Consider the following 19,155-nt stretch of genomic DNA (forward strand, 5'->3'; position numbering starts at 1 on the left):
TCCCTACAATGTGTTTGTATTCCTTTTATTTTTTATTTTTAAATGTGATTTATTTTTTAGAGCAGCTTTAGGTTCACAGCACCACCTCCGCCACTATCATCGCCCCACATCAGAGTTACAATTGATGAACCTATATTGACACAGCATTATCACCCAAAGTCCATAGTTTACATTAGGGTTCACTCTTAGTGTGGTACATTCTATGGGTTTTGACTAATGTATCCACCATTTTAGTGTCGTACAGAATAGCTTCACTGTCTTAAAAATCCTTTGTGCTCTGCCTATTCATCCCTTCCTCCCCCTGACTCCTGGCAATCACTGATTTTTTTAACTTCTCCAGTTTTACTTCTTCTAGAATGACATATAGTTGGAATCGTGCAGTACATAGCCTTTTCAGACTGGCTTCTTTCACTTAATAATATGCATTTAAGGTTCCTCCCTGTCTTTTCGTGGCTTGATAGCTCATTTCTTTTACTGCTGAATAATATTCCATGGTCTGGATGTACCACAGTTTATCCATTCATCTTTTGAAGGCATTTTGGTTGCTTCCAAGTTTTGGCAGTTATGAAGAAAGCAACTATAAATATCCATGTATAGGTTTTTGTGTCCACGTGTGTCTTCAGCTGCTTTGGGTAAATACCAAGGAGTGCTGTTGCTGGGTCATATGCTAAGAGTAAGTATGTTTAGTTTGTAAGAAACTGCCAAACTGCCTTCCAAAGTGGCTGTACCATTTTGCATTTCCACCAGCAGTGAATGAGTTCCTGTTTCTTCACATCCTCATCAGCATTTGGTGTCATCAGTGTTTTGGGTTTTGGCCATTCTAATAGGCGTGTAGTAGTATTTCATTGTTATTTTAATTTGCAATTCCCTAAGGATGTATGATGTTGAGCATCTTTTCATATGCTTTTTTGCCATCTGTATGTATTTGGCAAAATATCTGTTCAGGTCTTTTGCCATTTTTTAATTGAGTTTTCTTTTTTTTTTTTCTTTTTAATTGAGGTATAGTTGATTTACAATGTGGTGTTTGTTTCAGGTGCGCTTCGTTGTTGAGTTTTTAAGAGTTCCTTCTGTATTTTGGATAACAGTCCTTTATCAGATGTGTCTTTTTAAACATTTTCTTCCATTCTGTAGTTTGTCTTCTCTTCCTTTTATTTTTAAAAAGAAATCAGCAAGGATCATCTGAGCTGCATAGTTTAAACTCTATACTTAAATTTTCGCATAAAAACAGATTGAGGATTTAATGTTAAAAAACTAGCACAAATAAATACTGTAGCCCCCAGACTGGGAAGGCCGGTGGAGGGGTCATCCCATGAAAGCGTCCACCCTAGTCCAGGCCCTCTTGGTTTGCTGCTGGGCACTGGGGTGGGAGGTCTCACGGCTGTGCAACTTCTGGCCCTGGGAGACGCGTCCAGGTCTCTGCCTCCTCTCAGTGTTAGCCCGCTGTAAGCTGTGTCCCCACCTGGCCCTCTGGGGAGGACAGTGCTATATCCTTGTGTGAGGCACGGCCCTGCCACCATCCTTTTTCTTCCATGTCCCTGGAAGTGAGGCAGGACACCAGAAGATGTGCATAGTGCATCGCCCAGCCCTTACTGCCATCTCTCACTATGGGGGTGGGGGAACAAGAAGACTCCCCGTTATGGGGGGGGTGGCTAGGTCAGGGTAGTGAGGTGCCTCTTGTTCTGGGGTGATTTTGCCTCTTCTCCCAACACAACAATTTCTAGATTCCTGTGTTTGGGACTCTGGCTAGGGCCTTTGCGGAGCCCTTGAAATTGAATGGTATTCTTGTGTACGTGTACACAGTTTTAGGGAACAGGCCATTTTACAGTCCCTGAGAAGCCCCCTCTGTACCTGCTGTGTGCTTTCAACATTCACCTAGGAAACTGAGGCTTGGTCTCATGGGATCCTGGGATGCCCAGGTTTGGCGTTTATCCTCAGAGCTTACTGCTGGGAATAAAGGCTAGATAGAATAAGCAAGAAAGTGTCCAAGTACCTTAAAGGAAAGTTTGTTTCCTAGAGTGTGGAACACAGAATCAGTTACATCAGAACTTCTGCAGGACTACCCTGGTGGTGCAGTGGTTAAGAGTCCGCCTGCCAATGCAGGGGACACGGGTTCGAGCCCTGGTCCAGGAAGATCCCACATGCTGTGGAGCAACTAAGCGCGTGCGCCACAACTACTGAGCCTATGCTCTAGAGCCAGCGAGCCACAACTACTGAGCCCACACGCCACAACTACTGAATCCTGCCTGCCTAGAGCCCGTGCTCCACAACAAGAGAAGCCACCACAATGAGAAGCCCACGCACCGCAACGAAGAGTAGCCCCCGCTCACCGCAACTAGAGAAAGCCTGTGTGTAGCAACGAAGACCCAACGGAGCCAAAAATAAATTTAAAAAAGAAAAAAAATCCCTGGCGATGGGAACGGGATGCTTGTTTACATTTCAGATTCTTGGACCCTTTCCAGATTGAAGGGCCCAGAACGATTGGGGCCAAAGCCTCGGCACTTTTAGCAAAAGCTGTCCAGGTGATTCTCACGCGTGCTGAAGCAGTGCTACAGAAAGTGTAGACCAGAGTCAAGGAGCATCAGCATGTTTGGGCACGTCTCAGACCTACCCTTGCAGAGACTGTGGCGGCAGGACCCAACAATCGGGGTTAACACAAGTCCAGCAGGTGACTGTTTTGCAGACTGAAGTTTGAGAAGCACCAGTTTAGCCAGAGAGGGCCACAGCTGGATGAAATCAGGCATACGGGTGCAGGTAGATGGTCCCAGTGAGGAAGGAAGGGTGGTATCTGTGCTGCATTGTGCCCCAAGAGAAGCGGGACCAGAGGCCGGAAGTTCCCTGCAGGCTGGTTTCTAGGAACTGGAGCAGCCCCCGAAGAGGCCAGCTGCCTGCGGCACTTGGAGGCCCTCTCCAGTGAGTCCCGAGACGGAGTGCTCTGACCAGAGCCAACGTGGAACGGGGATGTGCCCAGCCTGTCAGAATCCCGGCCTGTCCACTGTGTGAAGCATCCCACCCAGGCACCTTTTTTCCTTCTTAAAGGGCAGAAGTAGGAGGAAGGCATTGGTCATCCCAGGAGGTGTGATATTCGTAGATGCCACAGAGAAAGCAGATCTGCAGGACTATAACCCAGGGAGTTCCCTTCTGTCGTGAAGAGTGAGGGTTGGACAGAGTTGGGAGGGGAAGATGAGGCCCTCCCCCCGAAGCCCTGCCCGAGCTCCCCTCTGAATCAGGATATGGCACCCCAGCGTGCCAGGCCGACTTCGCCAAGGACAGCGGGCCCTGCTGGTGGCCTCTTTTGAGAAACAGTGGAGGCCAGAGTTACCCAAAAACTGGGCCATGAGCAGATTCCTTAATTTTCAAAAAAGCGGGGAAGGCTGTAGATGTTGGGAGTCAGAGTTGCGTGCTGATCTGGGACATGTGGTCGTTGGGAAGGGGCGAGGTGGGCACTAGGGCATCCGAAGGTCGAACCAGGCTCTCCGGCTGCCTTTGCTTTTCTCCTGGGGATTATTAGACGGATAAGCTGGAGGGCTCTAGGCCCGGGGTGACGTGTTAGCATTCTCATTTGATGGAGGCCCTCTTTGTACTGTTGTGAACAAGATGAGGAAACAGGTGTCGGGCTGTGGTAGAGTTAGGTGGCCTGGTAGCTGGTTGAACACCTGTACCCACATGGTCCTGGGTGGGCTGATGTCGGGCTGGGAAGTGGTCGGCAGCGACAGTTCAGGAGTGCTCTTTCTGTATCACTCGCCTGGAAGAATGCAAATGCCATGCTTTCCCAATCGGTGGATGTAAAAGAAAGCTGAGAGAGAGTGCTAAGATGCTTGATGTTGGTCAGGATGGCAGATCTCAGTAGGCTAGAGGGACGATGGGCAGAATGGAAGAGAGAAATTTAACAGGAATCAGCATCCCGTCTCCATTGTCCAGAACACCCAAGTGTTACCCGTCGGGGAGGTGGGGGGTGGGCGGAGCTATGCCCTGTGCTCTCCAATCACCCCTGGGGCCTTTGGTTCCCCAGAGAGCTCAGAAGGAGAACGGAGTGGGTCGCAGACGTGAAGCTATTTCAGGCAGGAAATGGTGGGAGAAAAATGAGACTGCTCTTTCAGAAGAGGGGAAGACTGGAGGTGGCCTCTTGGGGAGAGGTGAAGATGGGGGGGCCTGGGGGCATCGTCAGGAATGAGCGCCATCACCCTGTGAGCGGGCTGAGGCTGGCCTGCGGTCCTGCCCCAGGCCGGGAACCTTAGCAGTCCCTTCAGGTCCGAGTCCCATGGTATATTTATATAATACTGCCAACCCCAGGCTCAGAGCCGGGCTGCCTTGCACTGAATGGACCCTGTGTGAGTTATTCAAATCTTGCAAGAACAGCACGGCCTCAAGTGAGCTCAGAAATCCCCACCTGAATTGGGCCTTTTTTAAAGTTTTTTTTTTTAATTGGCATACATGCATATGGCAAGAGATGCAAATATAAACAGTGAGCTTCATTTCTATTCCAGTTTTCCCCTCCAGAGGCAACCAGTGTTACCCAGTTTCTTGTTTAACATTCCAGGGATGGGTGTGTGTGTGTGTGTGTGTGTGTGTGTACAGCGCTAAATTTGTACATTTTCTTTTTTAAAAACGAAGTTAGCTTAGCATACACACAGCACTACACCTTGATTAATAATGGTGATCATTTCAAATCACCACTTATAGAGCTGGCTATTTCTAAAAAAAGCTACGGAGTATCCCTCGTGTGGATCGGTTTGATTTACTTAACCAACCTCTTGCTGGTGCATATTTGGGGGTTCCTTCTTGCTGTTGTGGCAGATGCCGCAGTTTAGTGTGTCTGGGAAACAGACTTCTAGAAGTAGAGCTTCTGAGTCAAAGCGTGTGTCATGTTTAATTTCTACATCTCTATTTTTAACTGGCAAGTCAGCATATTAGTGAGGGTGAATATCTGTAGTTCCTTTTCTGTAATTGTTTGCATCATTTGAGTTTCTATAACGGTTATTGGTCTTTTCCTTATCATAAAACATTTTTCCCAAATTTGTCACTTCCCTTGTCTTTATGTTGTTTTCGTTACGTGTTTCTTATGCAGAAATTTAATTTTATCTTTGCGGATAGGGGCTACTTCTTATGCTTAAACTTTGGTCTGGCTGAAGTTTTATTTTGGCATATGGAACAGGGTAGTATCCAGCTTTTTTGTTTTGTTTTTCCATCCGACTATGGATGGGCCTTTGGGCTCATTCCCCTGGGAGGTGGTCTCCAGAGACAAAGGTGTCAGGAACACAACTGCAGCTCCCCCTGTTTTTCTGAGGGCCGGTTTCTCTTTCTTCCATCAGAAAGTTCCTGGCCCATCCATCATTTGCCTCCCCAGGGTATCTCCTCACCAATGACATCTGAGGGTTCTGGCAGATGGGTCAGACTGAAAGCACCACTAGGGACCTCAGTCACCACATGACAGCGTGCTTAGGAAAGGGCCTTTGGCCCACACCACAGGTCGCCAATTCTAGCTCTCTTCAAGGTCGTACAGCGCTAAATTTGTACATTTTCTTTTTTAAAAACGAAGTTAGCTTAGCATACACACAGCACTACACCTTGATTAATAATGGTGATCATTTCAAATCACCACTTATAGAGCTGGCTATTTCTAAAAAAAGCTACGGAGTATCCCTCGTGTGGATCGGTTTGATTTACTTAACCAACCTCTTGCTGGTGCATATTTGGGGGTTCCTTCTTGCTGTTGTGGCAGATGCCGCAGTTTAGTGTGTCTGGGAAACAGACTTCTAGAAGTAGAGCTTCTGAGTCAAAGCGTGTGTCATGTTTAATTTCTACATCTCTATTTTTAACTGGCAAGTCAGCATATTAGTGAGGGTGAATATCTGTAGTTCCTTTTCTGTAATTGTTTGCATCATTTGAGTTTCTATAACGGTTATTGGTCTTTTCCTTATCATAAAACATTTTTCCCAAATTTGTCACTTCCCTTGTCTTTATGTTGTTTTCGTTACGTGTTTCTTATGCAGAAATTTAATTTTATCTTTGCGGATAGGGGCTACTTCTTATGCTTAAACTTTGGTCTGGCTGAAGTTTTATTTTGGCATATGGAACAGGGTAGTATCCAGCTTTTTTGTTTTGTTTTTCCATCCGACTATGGATGGGCCTTTGGGCTCATTCCCCTGGGAGGTGGTCTCCAGAGACAAAGGTGTCAGGAACACAACTGCAGCTCCCCCTGTTTTTCTGAGGGCCGGTTTCTCTTTCTTCCATCAGAAAGTTCCTGGCCCATCCATCATTTGCCTCCCCAGGGTATCTCCTCACCAATGACATCTGAGGGTTCTGGCAGATGGGTCAGACTGAAAGCACCACTAGGGACCTCAGTCACCACATGACAGCGTGCTTAGGAAAGGGCCTTTGGCCCACACCACAGGTCGCCAATTCTAGCTCTCTTCAAGGTCACTAGGCCATCATCTGGCCTCCCATTGCAGTCACCAGTGGGACCCACTGACCCAAACAAATCACCATGCCCACAGAGCTGAGAACCCAGACCCACGCCATGGGGACCAGTGGCACCTTGAGGAAGCCCTTCAGCTTCCTTGGAAACAGCATGCCTAGTTCGCCAGTGTAGCTGTAAGAGGCAACCAGAGTCTTGTAGGTGGATAACAGCGTCTCAAAGTGGGGTCCTTGGACCATTAGCATTACCTGGGAGCTAGTTAGAAATGCAAATTTTGGTTCTCCTGACTCAAACCCTGTGGGCGGAGCCCAGCAGGTGTTTAACAAGCCCCCAGGGGGTTCTGATGCACACTGCTGTCTGAGAACTGGCTTGGGACCCAGCGTGAGAAGAGAGCAGGTAGCCTAGGGTCAGCAGGTGCGATTGTTAGGCCCACAGGTTTCCTCACTCTCACTGGTTGTTGGGTGCCTCTCAAACGGCAGCAGCCACTGACTAGCAAGAGTAGGCAGGTTGCCTGACAGTGTGTGGTGTTACGGCGGACCTGTGTCCCTCCTGGGCAGTTCAGCTAACATGACACACGGCAGGGGGGTCTGTACACAGAGGGACTTTGTGAGAACAGACATCCCACCATCACCAACAGGTAAGAGCTCTAGGTTCTGGCCTTTCTCCTTCCCTTACTACTGATCTGCAAGTCACTTACCTTTCTGAGCTCCATCTGCCCCATCTGCAGGGACAGGATTGTGCTCCCTCACTTGCCCTGATTCCGGATCCTGGATCAGATGAGCCCTCTTGAGGTCTCTCCTTATTTCTAGGAATGATGATATCATACCCCGTTCCCCTGCCTGGTGAACCAGAGGTTGGAGAACAAAATCCGTAGTTGGGGGCAGAGCCAATTTGGAGGCCGCTGTGTAGAGCTTGGGGTCTGTAGGTTGGGCACAGGGAAATAGGGGCTCTGGCTTTCCCTGTTGCTGGATGGATGGTGATAAAGAAGATACAGGCAAATAGACCTGAACTCCCCTGAGAATGAGGTGGGAGAAGCATCCCTTGTCAGCAGAAGTGGGAATGGAGCTTGGGTGAAAGGGGTTTTCAGGGAAACTCACTGGTTCATGGGTGGTGAATCCTGTAATGCCCCTGGTTGCTGTTGCTGGCGGGGGCCCAGCAGGTACAGGGTGAGCTGGGCTGCCCGCCATGGGTCAGGCCTGATGCAGCTCCTCCTGCAAGGGCCAGCTTGCGGCTGACACTGTTCTCTGGTAAGACTGGTGAGAGACCCCAGCAGAGCCTGAACACACTTTCCTCTTTCCTTTCAGATCTAACCATGAGCTACCCAGGCTACCCGCCGCCCGCAGGCGGCTACCCGCCAGCTGCACCAGGTAATGAGGGTCTGGGGCAGGCGAGGGAGGGAACGCCCTCTCTGCTCAGGGCCCAGGAGTGGAGAGGGGAGGAGTGATGGTGTTTTCCAGTTATTTCCTTGCTCTCTTCGGACCCCCACGGTGCAGCCAGGCGGGGGAGGGGCTGGAGAAGAGCTTGGACCTTGGGGCCAGGCGAGGTCAGGGTTTGAAGCCACTTCTGGAAAGCCAGGACCAGGCCAGGCCCCGATCTCTTGCCTTATTAGCTGATAGCAGCAGACAAACGTGTACCGTTCTCTGAGACTCAATTTTCTCCTTTGCAAATGGCTTCAAGCGTCTCCATCACTGGGCTGGCCCAGACAAGAACACGATAGCCAGGTAAAGCCTCTGGCACAGTGTCCTTTGGAGCACTGCTAGGTGATGATTGCCCCTCGTCACTTCTCTTGCCCTGTGCTCAAGGTGTATGGCTTCCCAGCAGCAGGGCCCCTGCAGGAGGGAGGAAGTGGAGGCAGTTGCTAAGGGTCAAACGTTACTGCTGCAGCTGCTCCTGTGGCCCGATAGCAGGGAGGCTGTGCCAGCTGGTCAGGCACCCGTATCCTACCACTGCCACCTCTGTCATCACCTGAGCAGCAAGAGAGGGAGCAGGCGGGCGATTCCGGGAGAGCTCCGTCCTGAGTATCCTGGAAGCCCTGGGGCTGGAAAGCCAAACACGAGGCCCTCAGGGCCTTTTCGCTGTCATGGACAGGCCTACATCTAACAGGCCAACAGCCCGCAGGATGATGCTAGCTGCCGTGCTGGTGCTGCCGTGCTGCTTGTCATGGTGACAGCTGTAACATATGAATGCTCACCGGGCTCCCAGCTAAGCCCTGCCCAGCATTAACTCTCTTAATCCTCCTCACAGCAATTTGAGGCAAACACTAATTATCCCCACTTCACCTGAGGAAACTGAGCCAGGGTGGTTGAGTGCCTTGCCCCGGGGCACATACCCCGGTCCTGATGGTTTCAGAGCTAGGGGTCTTTACTGCTGTTCCCCTGTTGTCCCCTGACAAGGACAGGTGTCTGTTTTCCATAACCGAGCCCTGTCTCCCTCCGTCCTGTCATCCTGCCTCTCCCTGCCCCTTACAGACTCGTGATGACAGCCCACAGCCAGATGGGCAGGACACCCCACCCCGACGCCCACCCGCCCCCGCCATGGTTCTCCATCACTGTGGACTCTCAGTGATCCCTGAGCTTGCCGCTGCCCTGGGCTTGGCACAGTGTCCCCGAGTGACCTGTCTTTATGTCTGTACTCCCACTCCATAGGGGTGAGCCCAGGAGGGCAGGTCTGCCCTTGGCCCTCCTACCTTAATACCCACAGAGGGTCTTGGGAGTGTTTGCTGAACACCGAATTGAAGGTTCCCTCCTCCCTTCCTCTGGCAGCGGGATCTGGCTAGACTTTGTTGCCCAAGTGTTTGCCGTGTGGTCTATATAGGACTGTCCGCGGCTCTGCTTGGCTTCCCCTCCGATCACCTGGGAGCTTGGTATCTCTGCCTTGTCCTGCTGGGGAGCCGCAGGGGCGCCGACAGGCCTGGTGTTGCTTTCAGGTGGCGGTGCCTGGGGAGGTGCTGGCTACCCACCACCCAACATGCCCCCCATCGGGCTGGATAACGTGGCCACCTACGCAGGGCAGTTCAACCAGGACTACCTCTCGGGAATGGTGAGTCCAGCCCTCCTGTTGGGCTGCCCCAGGGGCCACACCGGTGTGGCCAGAGGGAGAAAGGCTGCTGGCTTCTGTGGCGTCGGGTGGGGGGTGTGCGCGTGCGTATCTGTGGGCGCCGAGGGTGTCAAGCTATATCTTAGGACATGATGGTTTCCATCAGGGCTCTCACTGGCTCACTGTCCCTCTCTGCATCTTGATTTTCCCGTCTGTAAAATGAGCGGTGGGGGAATGCATTGGGCCACATGGTCTTCCAGGTCCCTTTCAGCTCTGGGGGATTGGGTAGGGGTGGGGCCTTCGTGGAGTATGCATCGAGCACCTTCTGTATGAGCTCAGCGTAGGGATAGAGGGGTGAGGGTGTGCACCTGTGTGTGCATGCATGTGCCATGTGCGGGTGGCCACATGCATGCGGGGGCTGTTGGTACACGTGGATGACTCTCCTGGTTGGGCCTGGCAGCAGGTGCCCGGTAGCACAGGCACACATGCTACTTTTGTTGATTTGCTTGTAAAATAGCATATTTCATCATCTACAAACAAATGTATGCTCAATGTAAGCGGTGTAGCCACTCCACAGTCTAATTTGCGCCAGGCCCATTCTAGGCACTGGAGATAGAAAAACCCCAGCCTGGGAGTGCTTACCATCCACTGGGAAGAGACAGACAGTAGCATAAGGAAACGGTGTGGTATTAGAGCAAGTGTGGGTTCTTTGGGCACAGGGCAGGTAAAGGGGGTCAGCAGTGCAGGTAGAGGGCGTGTGGGACAAGGTGGGTGGGCAAGGTGGGCCTTGCTGAGAAGCCGGTGGTGCTCGGACTTGGCTTGAGCTGAGTGTGGCTCCTGGGTGCCCACTGCAGGGCTCAGGGCGGGGAAGGGCAGATGGGCGGAGTATGGCTGTGCCCCTCAGGGGCTGTTAGTCTAAGGCTCTTGCTTCGTGGACTTTCAGGCTGCCAACATGTCCGGGACATTCGGAGGAGCCAACGTGCCAAACCTGTACCCGGGGGCCCCTGGGGGCGGTTACCCTCCCGTCCCCCCGGGGGGTTTTGGGCATTCCCCTTCCGCCCAGCAGCCTGTTCCTCCATATGGAATGTACCCGCCCCCTGGAGGAAACCCACCCTCTGGGATGCCCTCGTATCCGCCATACCCAGGGGCCCCTGTGTCAGGCCAGCCCATGCCGCCCCCTGGGCAGCAGCCCTCGGGGGCCTACCCTGGACAGCCGCCCATGACCTACCCTGGGCAGTCGCCAATGCCACCTCCGGGACAGCAGCCGGTGCCAAGCTACCCAGGGTACTCTGGGTCCGGGACCGTCACCCCTGCTGTGCCCCCAGCCCAGGTGAGTGCCAACTTTGTGCTACTCTCTGTCCAGGCCTGGCTCCAAGGGCCCAAGACATGTGGCCCAGAGTCCTCTGCCAGCAGGGCTGGGGACTGTGCAGGAGATGGGGGAGAACTAGGTCCTCCAGCTCTAACTTGTAGTTTTCAGTGTCACTTCCTCACAGACTCCCCATCCCCTATTTGTACACCTGAGGACCTAAGGAGCTACCCTCTTTGTCCAGCTTGTTAGATGGTCCCTGTGGGAGTTGGGTCTGAGTGCCTCCAGGTACTCTTCATTCGTCCGGTGTTATTTACTGCCTGGGTTTTGTAAGGACTGGTCTCAAGGCCTTTGCCCAATGGCTCTTAGTTTTCAATCCCCTGGATGTGCCCTCCCAGACTAGCTTCAGAGGATTCTTAAAACCAGCTCCTTTGGGTAGGGAAGATTGTTGGCAGTTCTTTCAGGGCTGCTCTTGGCTCGTTTAGGAGAGCAGTTCATGTTTGCAGAGCCTAGAATTCATTGTCATGGTTACACAGCCAAACCAGCCAAGCTCAGGGCTAGTGGTATGTGGTTGACTACTATCTTTAGTCAGAGGGTCCATCCCCTCCCTCCCTCACACCCACACATCCCCCTACCCCTGCCCTGCTCTGCATCCTCCCTCTCTGCCTTCCCCCTTATTCTTTTCTCTCAGCTTATCTCCTTAACTCTGTTAAAACCAGTTTGTACTAGATAATCCACCAAGGGAGAGTTTCGGCAGGAAAAATCAGGTTTGCTTGGAGTGTAGCTGTCATGTCAGGAAGGAGTCCAGCAGGCAAGCGGGTCGTAGAGTACAGAAAACAGTGCCGGGAAACGAGAACTAGTCCAAGAGGTAGCTGGGCTGCGTGTACCATTGTGAAGGCTGGACACCTGCATCCCAGAGGGAACACCTGTTTCTCGTGTGCACAAAGATGGACTAAGCAGGCCCGTTAGGGAAGCCCTGATGTGTGCTGTGGTGCTGAGGCCTTGAGGAGAGGCCGCACCCCTGTTCCCGAGGCCTCCCCTTCATCAGGAGCCCGGACCCAGGCCTGGAGGACCCGGGCATAGGGTAGATTTTCAGCATCAGGACTCAGCTCTAGGTGGGCTCCTAGCCACGGGAGCCAGGCAGACGTTTCAGTGCCAGGACAGGTGATGGTCATATTAGGCCAACTCAATGTCGAGTCCCCTGTGCTGTTGATTGCAGGCTCCTTCAGGTACCCCAAGTTTTAGAGGAAAGGTCATTTCCAGAGTCTGGGGCAGGCAGTCTCACATCTGGGGGATATAGCATTCTTACTGTCTGTCTGTCTGTCTGAGCAGTTTGGAAACCGAGGCACCATCACAGATGCTCCTGGGTTTGACCCCCTGCGAGACGCCGAGGTCCTGCGGAAGGCCATGAAGGGCTTTGGTGAGAGACCCCAAGTGGCGCGAGTCCTAATCACCCCCCGACTCCCTAGGCAGTTACACAGTGGCTCTGTGGGCTGGGGTCGCTGGGTGGAGGCAGCCTGGCGCCAGTGGTGGAGGAAGAGAAGGTGGATACGGGGGTGCAGTTGGGATGCCCAGGAGAATTGTAAGACCCAGGCCAGGAAAGTCTGTAGCCGCAGAGCATCCCCACGACCCCCAGCCCTGCCCACTCCCACCTCTCCTTCCTCCAGGGACTGATGAGCAGGCCATCACTGACTGCCTGGGGAGTCGCTCCAACAAGCAGCGGCAGCAGATCCTCCTGTCCTTCAAGACAGCTTATGGGAAGGTGAGTGTTGGCAAGATGGCGGGGGGTTGGGGGTCCCTCCTGAATTAAGGCATATCCTCTAGCACAGCCCTACTCCTGCTTTTCCTTGGGGACTAGTGGGTCTAGATCTCCTGGACAAACCATAAGGCACATTAGGGCATTTCCTGCTGTCTCTCAGCTGATGGCATCTTCTAGAAGCAAAGGATGCTCTGAAGGAGAAATTCCAGAGTCCACAGGGCACTGAGGTTTGATGAGAGGCGCCCAGGAATTTGGGTTCCAGCCTGGCTGTGCCACGACTCACCAAGACCGTGGACAAGTTATTTCCCTTTGAAGGAAGAGGCTTTAAGTACTGAACAAATGCACGGGGGCCGTATTTTGATTTGGGGGGCTTTCAGATCTTTAGACAGGTAACCACTGGGTACATATAGGCTAGTGTTCTGGCCCGGTGCCTCTCCTACTTTAATGGCCATGTGTCCCCTGGGAATCTGGTTTGAATGCAAGCTCTGATTCTGCAGGTCTGGCTGGGGCCTGAGGTTTGGCTCTTCTGCAGATGCTGCTGGTCCCTGGATCTGGGATATTGTCCCTATTGGTCACCTCCTATGGATTCTCAAAATAGGTTTTGTTTGTTTGTCTGAATGTCCAATCAGGATTTGATCAAAGATCTGAAATCTGAACTGTCAGGAAACTTTGAGAAGACAATCTTGGCCCTGATGAAGACCCCGGTCCTCTTTGATGCTTATGAGATAAAGGAAGCCATCAAGGTGTGTGTGTGTGTGTGTGCGCGCGCACGCGCGCCTGTGTGGGCATACAGCCCCGGGAAAGGCCTGGATCACGTGGTATGTCTTCACTCGCTTATTAGCTACTGTTGTCAGCACAGCTCCTGGACCCTCCCGGTTGGAGTCCAAGTGCTGTAGAAAGGGGAACTTCTGGTGGCTCCCCCCAAGAGGCAAATGAGGCGTTATTCGTCATCAGGGAGCATCTAAGTCTCTCCACCTTAAAAACACGGTGGGAGCTGGGGAGCTGGGGAGCTGGGGTTGCAGAGGGAGCTAGTGATGCAATGAAGAGTGGGAGGTGTGGATTGTATCCTCATTCATTAGGACTCTGTTGTTAGCAGATAACAGAAACATACTTGAGGAGCTTAAGCAGAACAGCAGCCTGGCTTGGAGAGGGCCGGGGGCCCGGCAGACTTTCTCTCTCGTCTCTGCTGCTTCTTGAGTGTCTGCTTCATTCTTTCATCTGCTTCTGTGCCTCTCCTTCCTTGGCACAGCATCCCTGTCGACCCCTCTCCATGTACCTGTCAGAGATCCAGCTACAGAAGAGGCCAGCTGTCCCTTGGTTCAAATTCCAAATGGGGGCAGGTTCTGATGGGCTTCGTTTGGGTTTAGTATCCCCCTAGTTCAATCAGTTATGACCAAGCGGAGGGTCCTGCACGTTTTGTACAGTCCTGTGGCTCCCAAGACCCCCAGCAGGTGTCCTGTGGATGGGGAGGGGCCGCACCCACAGACAGGGGAGTCCTTGTGAACTGAGCAGGTGCCACAGAAGGAATCTAACATTCCTCAGGGGCCTGATAGGCACAGTGACTTTTCTTGCCCCCACGAAGACGTTACCTGAAACTGGGTTCGCCTTTTTGTGGCTGTCAAGAGACCCAGCCAAGCCAAAGAGCGAGACAAGGAAAGATTTATTACTTGCAGCAAGTAAGAACATTGGGGATCTTTCCCAAAGCCGTATCTCCCGGAACTGCAAAATTGGGGACGTTTTAAGCTAAAGGCACATGCATATTCATGAAGGGGCTTGGGTGGTCCACAGAGTCCAAACTTGAAAAGGCCAACCTCTTCATCCCTTAGGTTCCAGTTGATTTGGTGGTTGAGTGCCCAAGGGGGTTTAAATTCTGCCAACAGCTCAAGAAAGTGCTTCAGGCTAGTCTTTACCATTGAAACAGAGCTGGGAGTCTTTACATCTGATTTGTTATCTTTCCTGTCGTTCTTTTGTTCCCTTAAGGGCAAGTACTGTGGCCAGGCTTAGATCACAAGATAGCTTAGGCTAAAAATGGTTTCTCTTATGTCAAGAAAGCCATTCCTGGTTCTCTTGTTCTGGGGACACCCTACTCTGTCTGCCTGCAGTATCACTTCCATTTTACGGTCAAGGAACCTGAGGCACAGAGCGGTGAAGTGACATGCCCAAGGTCACACAGCTAGTGACCAGCAGAACCAAGATTCAACCTGACATAGAAACCAGGCTACTGACCCTGTCCTCTGCCTCTTCACTGTCCCTGACTCGGTCATCTCTTCCATCCTCAATGTTGTTGCCTTCTCCTAGGTGTCTCCAGATGCTCCACGGTCCACTCTAGGACTCACGTTTTCCCACATGTCATGCTCTCGCTTTAAACCCATTTTCTCAGTTGCTTCTCCTCTCATTCATGGGCTGGACTTGGAATAAAACAGATCCAGGTCCACCTCTCAACCCCACCCTTTACTGTGTGGCCTTGGACAGGTTACTACACTTCTCTAATTCTCAGTGTCCTGGCGGGTGTAATGGGGATGTTCCTTCCCGTGATCTCTACTTATCACCATGTTGCTGTCATTACTGGTACTTTCCTGGGACTGCAGAGGGGAGGCTGGCTGCTTCAGACCCGGGCAGCAGCAGCAGCGGCACGATGGGCGAGTCTGTGTCTGTGGCCTCTGTCTCTGGGGTTTGTGCCCCGGGGGATCCTGAGTGCCAAGGAGGAGGCTGTAACAAGCCTGTGCTTTGTTGTGCCCTCTGCCTCCCAGGGGGCAGGCACTGATGAAGCCTGCCTGATCGAGATCCTGGCCTCCCGCAGCAATGAGCACATCCGGGAATTGAACAGAGTCTACAAGACAGGTTAGGCTGGCCCCGGGCCCTCTGCCCCTTGCAGATCCCTGTGCTTTTAGGGCCTTGGCCACACCCTCTCCCAGGGCCACTCTTCCTTCCTGGCCTCCTTATCTCCCGCCACCTCCAACACACTGGGATTCCCTCCCAGACCCAGCCCTGCCTGCTGTTTACACAGGAGCAGGTGACTGAGGGGCTGGGGAAAACCTCCTGGGCGAGGTTGGCGCCAGGTCAGCCCAGGAGTCACAGCCCCTCCTGATCTCCAGTTGTTTGTTCCTGGGGGCCACGAGGGCCACCTGTCTCCTCATGCCAGTGCCCACTGTTAACTGTGTGCAGTGCGCAGCTTGGTCCACTGGGCTACAGGGCGGCCCTTTCTTTCCTGTGTCTCCTTTTTAGAATTCAAAAAGGCCCTGGAGGAGGCCATTCGGAGCGACACATCAGGGCACTTCCAGCGGCTCCTCATCTCTCTCTCTCAGGTACCTTTCCCAGGGCAGAGATCGGGCCCACAGCAGGAAGAGGTGGATCTCTGGGCCGTGGGGAGGAGGAACAGGGAGGGAGGGGTGCGACTCCAAGGAGTGACCTTGACCTCACAGCCTGCTTCCTTTCAGGGAAACCGGGATGAAAGCACAAACGTGGACATGACGCTCGTGCAGAGAGATGTGCAGGTGAGTGTGGTGGCCGCTCACCTGGCTTCCTGAGCAGGGGAGTGTCTTCCACTTTCTTGTGTCACAGGGGAGCGGTTCTGGGATTGAAAGAGCAACAGATAAGGGGTGGATTCCAGATGCTATGAGTTTCGCAGGGGAACAGTCTCTGGCTGTTTCCTCTCCTGGTTCAGGAGTCCGAGTGCCTCTCCAGAGGAGTTTGGGTTTCCCACTAATGAATTCAGACCATAGCAGTTCTGTCTGGAGAGAACCCCGGCTTCCAGGTGGGATGGAGCTGGCCGTGCCTCTCCCCACCTCACTGCTCCCGCCCCCCAGGGCACTGCATTCACCAGGAGCTGCCAGTAGGCTCCTTGTCTCTGTCATATGTCAGAGGACTTCTGTAGTGCCCTCTTGTAAGGGCTGGAAGAGAACCACTCTTCTGGTCTGGCCCATTTGCTTTCCAGGTAAGGACACTGAGGCCCAGAGAGGTTGAGCATTGTGTCCAGAGAAACCTGGAGGCAGAGTCTGGGCAAGGGCTCACTCTCTGTGCCCAGACCTTGTCCCAGACTGCTCACTTAACGTCTCCCTGGCTTGGGACACCCATTCCTATAACTGGACTCAGGGCTGGATATCCCCAAAGTCCTGGGCTCCAGCTCTTGCCCCAGTGGGGGTCTTCCTGTTCCTGTTTCCTGTCCAGGACTTTTCCCAGCTGAGGCAGGAAGGTGCCTTGGTTGCAGGGTCTCGTGCCTACTGCTCTGCCTTCCTAGTTCTGGACCTGCTCGGCTTCACCTCGACCTGTGGGGTCTCTGAGCCCCTGGTGGCCACCTTCTGCCCTCAAGTATAAGTGCCTTTAGGTCCAAGAGCTGCTATCTGAGGCCTGGAAGGCACTTTTGAGCCATCTGGCACAAGGGTTGCAAATTGGCAAATAGATTGGGGCTCAAACCTTCAAAAACCGAACAGGAAAGTGCAAATTCTCCCCATTTGCAAACATTACTGGTGTATGCAGTGAAACAGCAGGCAAGCACCTATCACATAAAATCCCACATCCATAACTGCTATCTATCAATTGTTGTTATAATTATTGTCTCATGTGTTCCCGCTTATAGATAGGGAAACTGCTTTTAAAGATTGAGAAATTTCACGTAGATATCTGGGTTTCTGGTTCCTCATGAAAAATGGATCAGGCAGCTGTGAGCCTCGTTCCTCTGTCATGTACTCGGCTGAGAAGTAACTACCTCTCTGCATGGCCCCTGTGGTCCCCACCACTCTGGCCTTACAGCTGGCCTGATTCCTGCATTTAAGTTACCCAGCTGGCCCCTTTGGGCTTTCAGGTTCGTGACCCCGAATCGAATCCAAACTTCGCGTTTTAGAGACGAGGAAACTGAAGTTCAGAGAGGGCCGTGGCCTGCCTTGGGTCCGCGGCAAGTGGGTAGAAGAGCTAAGACTCAAGCCCACGTTGTCCTCTGTGCTGCTGCTCCCGTGGTTGGGTTAAAGCTGTTCCTTGCCTGTCCTGGGCCCCAGCGGCCTTGGCTCTCCTGGCTTAGTGAGAGGATGTGTGGATGGTGTCTACTTCAGTGTAGTGAATGGAGCTCAGCTGGGGCCCTGCCCCCCTTTGCCTCCCCTCTGGGCTTGTAGGGCCTGGAGACTCTGCCCAGCTCTCCTCGGTGACCTGGGCCTGGAGTCTGGGGTGAGGTCTGCATTGCATGTCTATCTGTCCCTCTTTTGTCCAGGAGCTCTATGCAGCTGGAGAGAATCGCCTCGGAACAGACGAGTCCAAGTTCAATGCAGTTCTGTGCTCCCGGAGCCGGGCCCACCTGGTGGCAGGTAAGTCAGTCCCGGCCTCCCTGCAGCCAGGTAATGAGGTCAGATGAGGTATGGCAGGAAACAGCTTGCAGGAACACTTACTTAGCAGTTCTGCTCTGCATGGGCCTCTCACTTCCTTGAAAGAGCCCCCTGGTGGAGATTTAAAAGATATTATCAGCGGGTTTCCTGAGTCTGCAAGCCTCCCGTTCTGGAGGAAAGCAAGGGAGGAAGTTAGAGAAATGGGAGCCTCCTGTTGGCTGGTATCTTTACCTGCTAGAATGTGGAATATTAAGAGTTGAGAGAGCCTTCAAGAGCACCTGACCCAGTGGTTTCCAAAGTGTGGCATAAAAAAATAAACATCACAATTAATAGTACTAAGTAACACTTATTTACTCATTCCTTCAACAAATATAAACTGAGCTCCTGCCACGTGCCAGGTCATGGAGTAGGTGTAGGGAACGGCACTGCAGAATCTCTGTTCTCAGGGGGTTCACCTTGTTTGGGGAGCCCGGCAGTAAACAAAAATCAGATACAATCTGTACCAGTTGGTAAATCTTTAGAGAAGAATTATAAAGTTGGAAACTGGGATAGGAAGTGATAAAGGTGTCGGAGGGTGCTGGGGGCATTCCTCACTGGGGTAATGACATTTGAGTTAAAAACATGAAGGGGGCTTCCCTGGTGGCGCAGTGGTTGAGAGTCCGCCTGCCGATGCAGGGGACACGGGTTCGTGCCCCAGTCCGGGAGGATCCCACATGCCACGTAGCGGCTGGGCCCATGAGCCATGGCCGCTAAGCCTGCGCGTCCAGAGCCTGTGCTCCTCAACAGGAGAGGCCACAACAGTGAGAGGCCTGTGTACAGCAAAACAAACAAACAAACATGGAGGAGTTGCAGGTGCAAAGGCCCTGAGCATGGGGTTCCCAGTGCAACCGAGAAACAGTGAAGGGGGCTGGTGAGGTGGAGTAGATGGAGTGAGTGAGCATAGGAGGAGGTGAGGTCAGAGACGGTAGGAATCCCTGATGACAATTGCATGGACTTAGGTGTTTACCCTGAATAAAACAGGAGGCCATTGGAGGGCTCTGAGTGAAGGAGAGATGTGATTTGACTTAGGTTCTGTGAGCGTCCTGGCTGTTGTGTTGAGAAGAGAGAAGGGATCAATGGCAGAGCAGGAAACCAGTTAGGAGGCTGCCACAGTAAATCCAGGGGAGAAGTGACGGTGGCCGGGACCAGCTGGCAGGGTCAGGTGGCAAGAAGCGCTCAGATTCTGGCCCTGTTTGCCAATGAACTGGATGTGGAGTGTGAGAGAGAGAAAGGAGTCAGGGATATCACGGGGTTTGTTCCTGCTGTGTCAGTGGAAGGGGGGAGGGGC

At 52.6% G+C, this 19,155-nt stretch overlaps 1 protein-coding gene across 2 annotated transcripts in view; it reads left to right on the forward strand.

Moving 5' to 3' along the window:
- The window catches only part of ANXA11 (annexin A11), a 43,859-nt gene that overhangs the window by 17,900 nt on the left and 6,804 nt on the right, over positions 1 to 19,155 (forward strand). Inside the window, exons 1-11 of one of the 2 annotated variants that reach the window (XM_007464212.1) lie at positions 6,962 to 7,052; positions 7,720 to 7,782; positions 9,342 to 9,454; positions 10,395 to 10,781; positions 12,090 to 12,177; positions 12,425 to 12,519; positions 13,146 to 13,259; positions 15,267 to 15,357; positions 15,742 to 15,821; positions 15,954 to 16,010; positions 17,717 to 17,810. In XM_007464212.1, coding sequence (XP_007464274.1) covers positions 6,983 to 7,052; positions 7,720 to 7,782; positions 9,342 to 9,454; positions 10,395 to 10,781; positions 12,090 to 12,177; positions 12,425 to 12,519; positions 13,146 to 13,259; positions 15,267 to 15,357; positions 15,742 to 15,821; positions 15,954 to 16,010; positions 17,717 to 17,810 — 1,252 coding nt within the window. In that variant the 5' untranslated portion in view covers positions 6,962 to 6,982. Of the gene's footprint in view, positions 1 to 6,961; positions 7,053 to 7,719; positions 7,783 to 9,341; positions 9,455 to 10,394; positions 10,782 to 12,089; positions 12,178 to 12,424; positions 12,520 to 13,145; positions 13,260 to 15,266; positions 15,358 to 15,741; positions 15,822 to 15,953; positions 16,011 to 17,716; positions 17,811 to 19,155 lie in introns of those variants that run through there. The other variant, XM_007464211.1, reaches the window with a different exon arrangement.

Source organism: Lipotes vexillifer, unplaced genomic scaffold (assembly GCF_000442215.2).
Source record: "Lipotes vexillifer unplaced genomic scaffold, Lipotes_vexillifer_v1.1 scaffold59, whole genome shotgun sequence".
Lineage (NCBI taxonomy): Eukaryota > Metazoa > Chordata > Mammalia > Artiodactyla > Lipotidae > Lipotes > Lipotes vexillifer.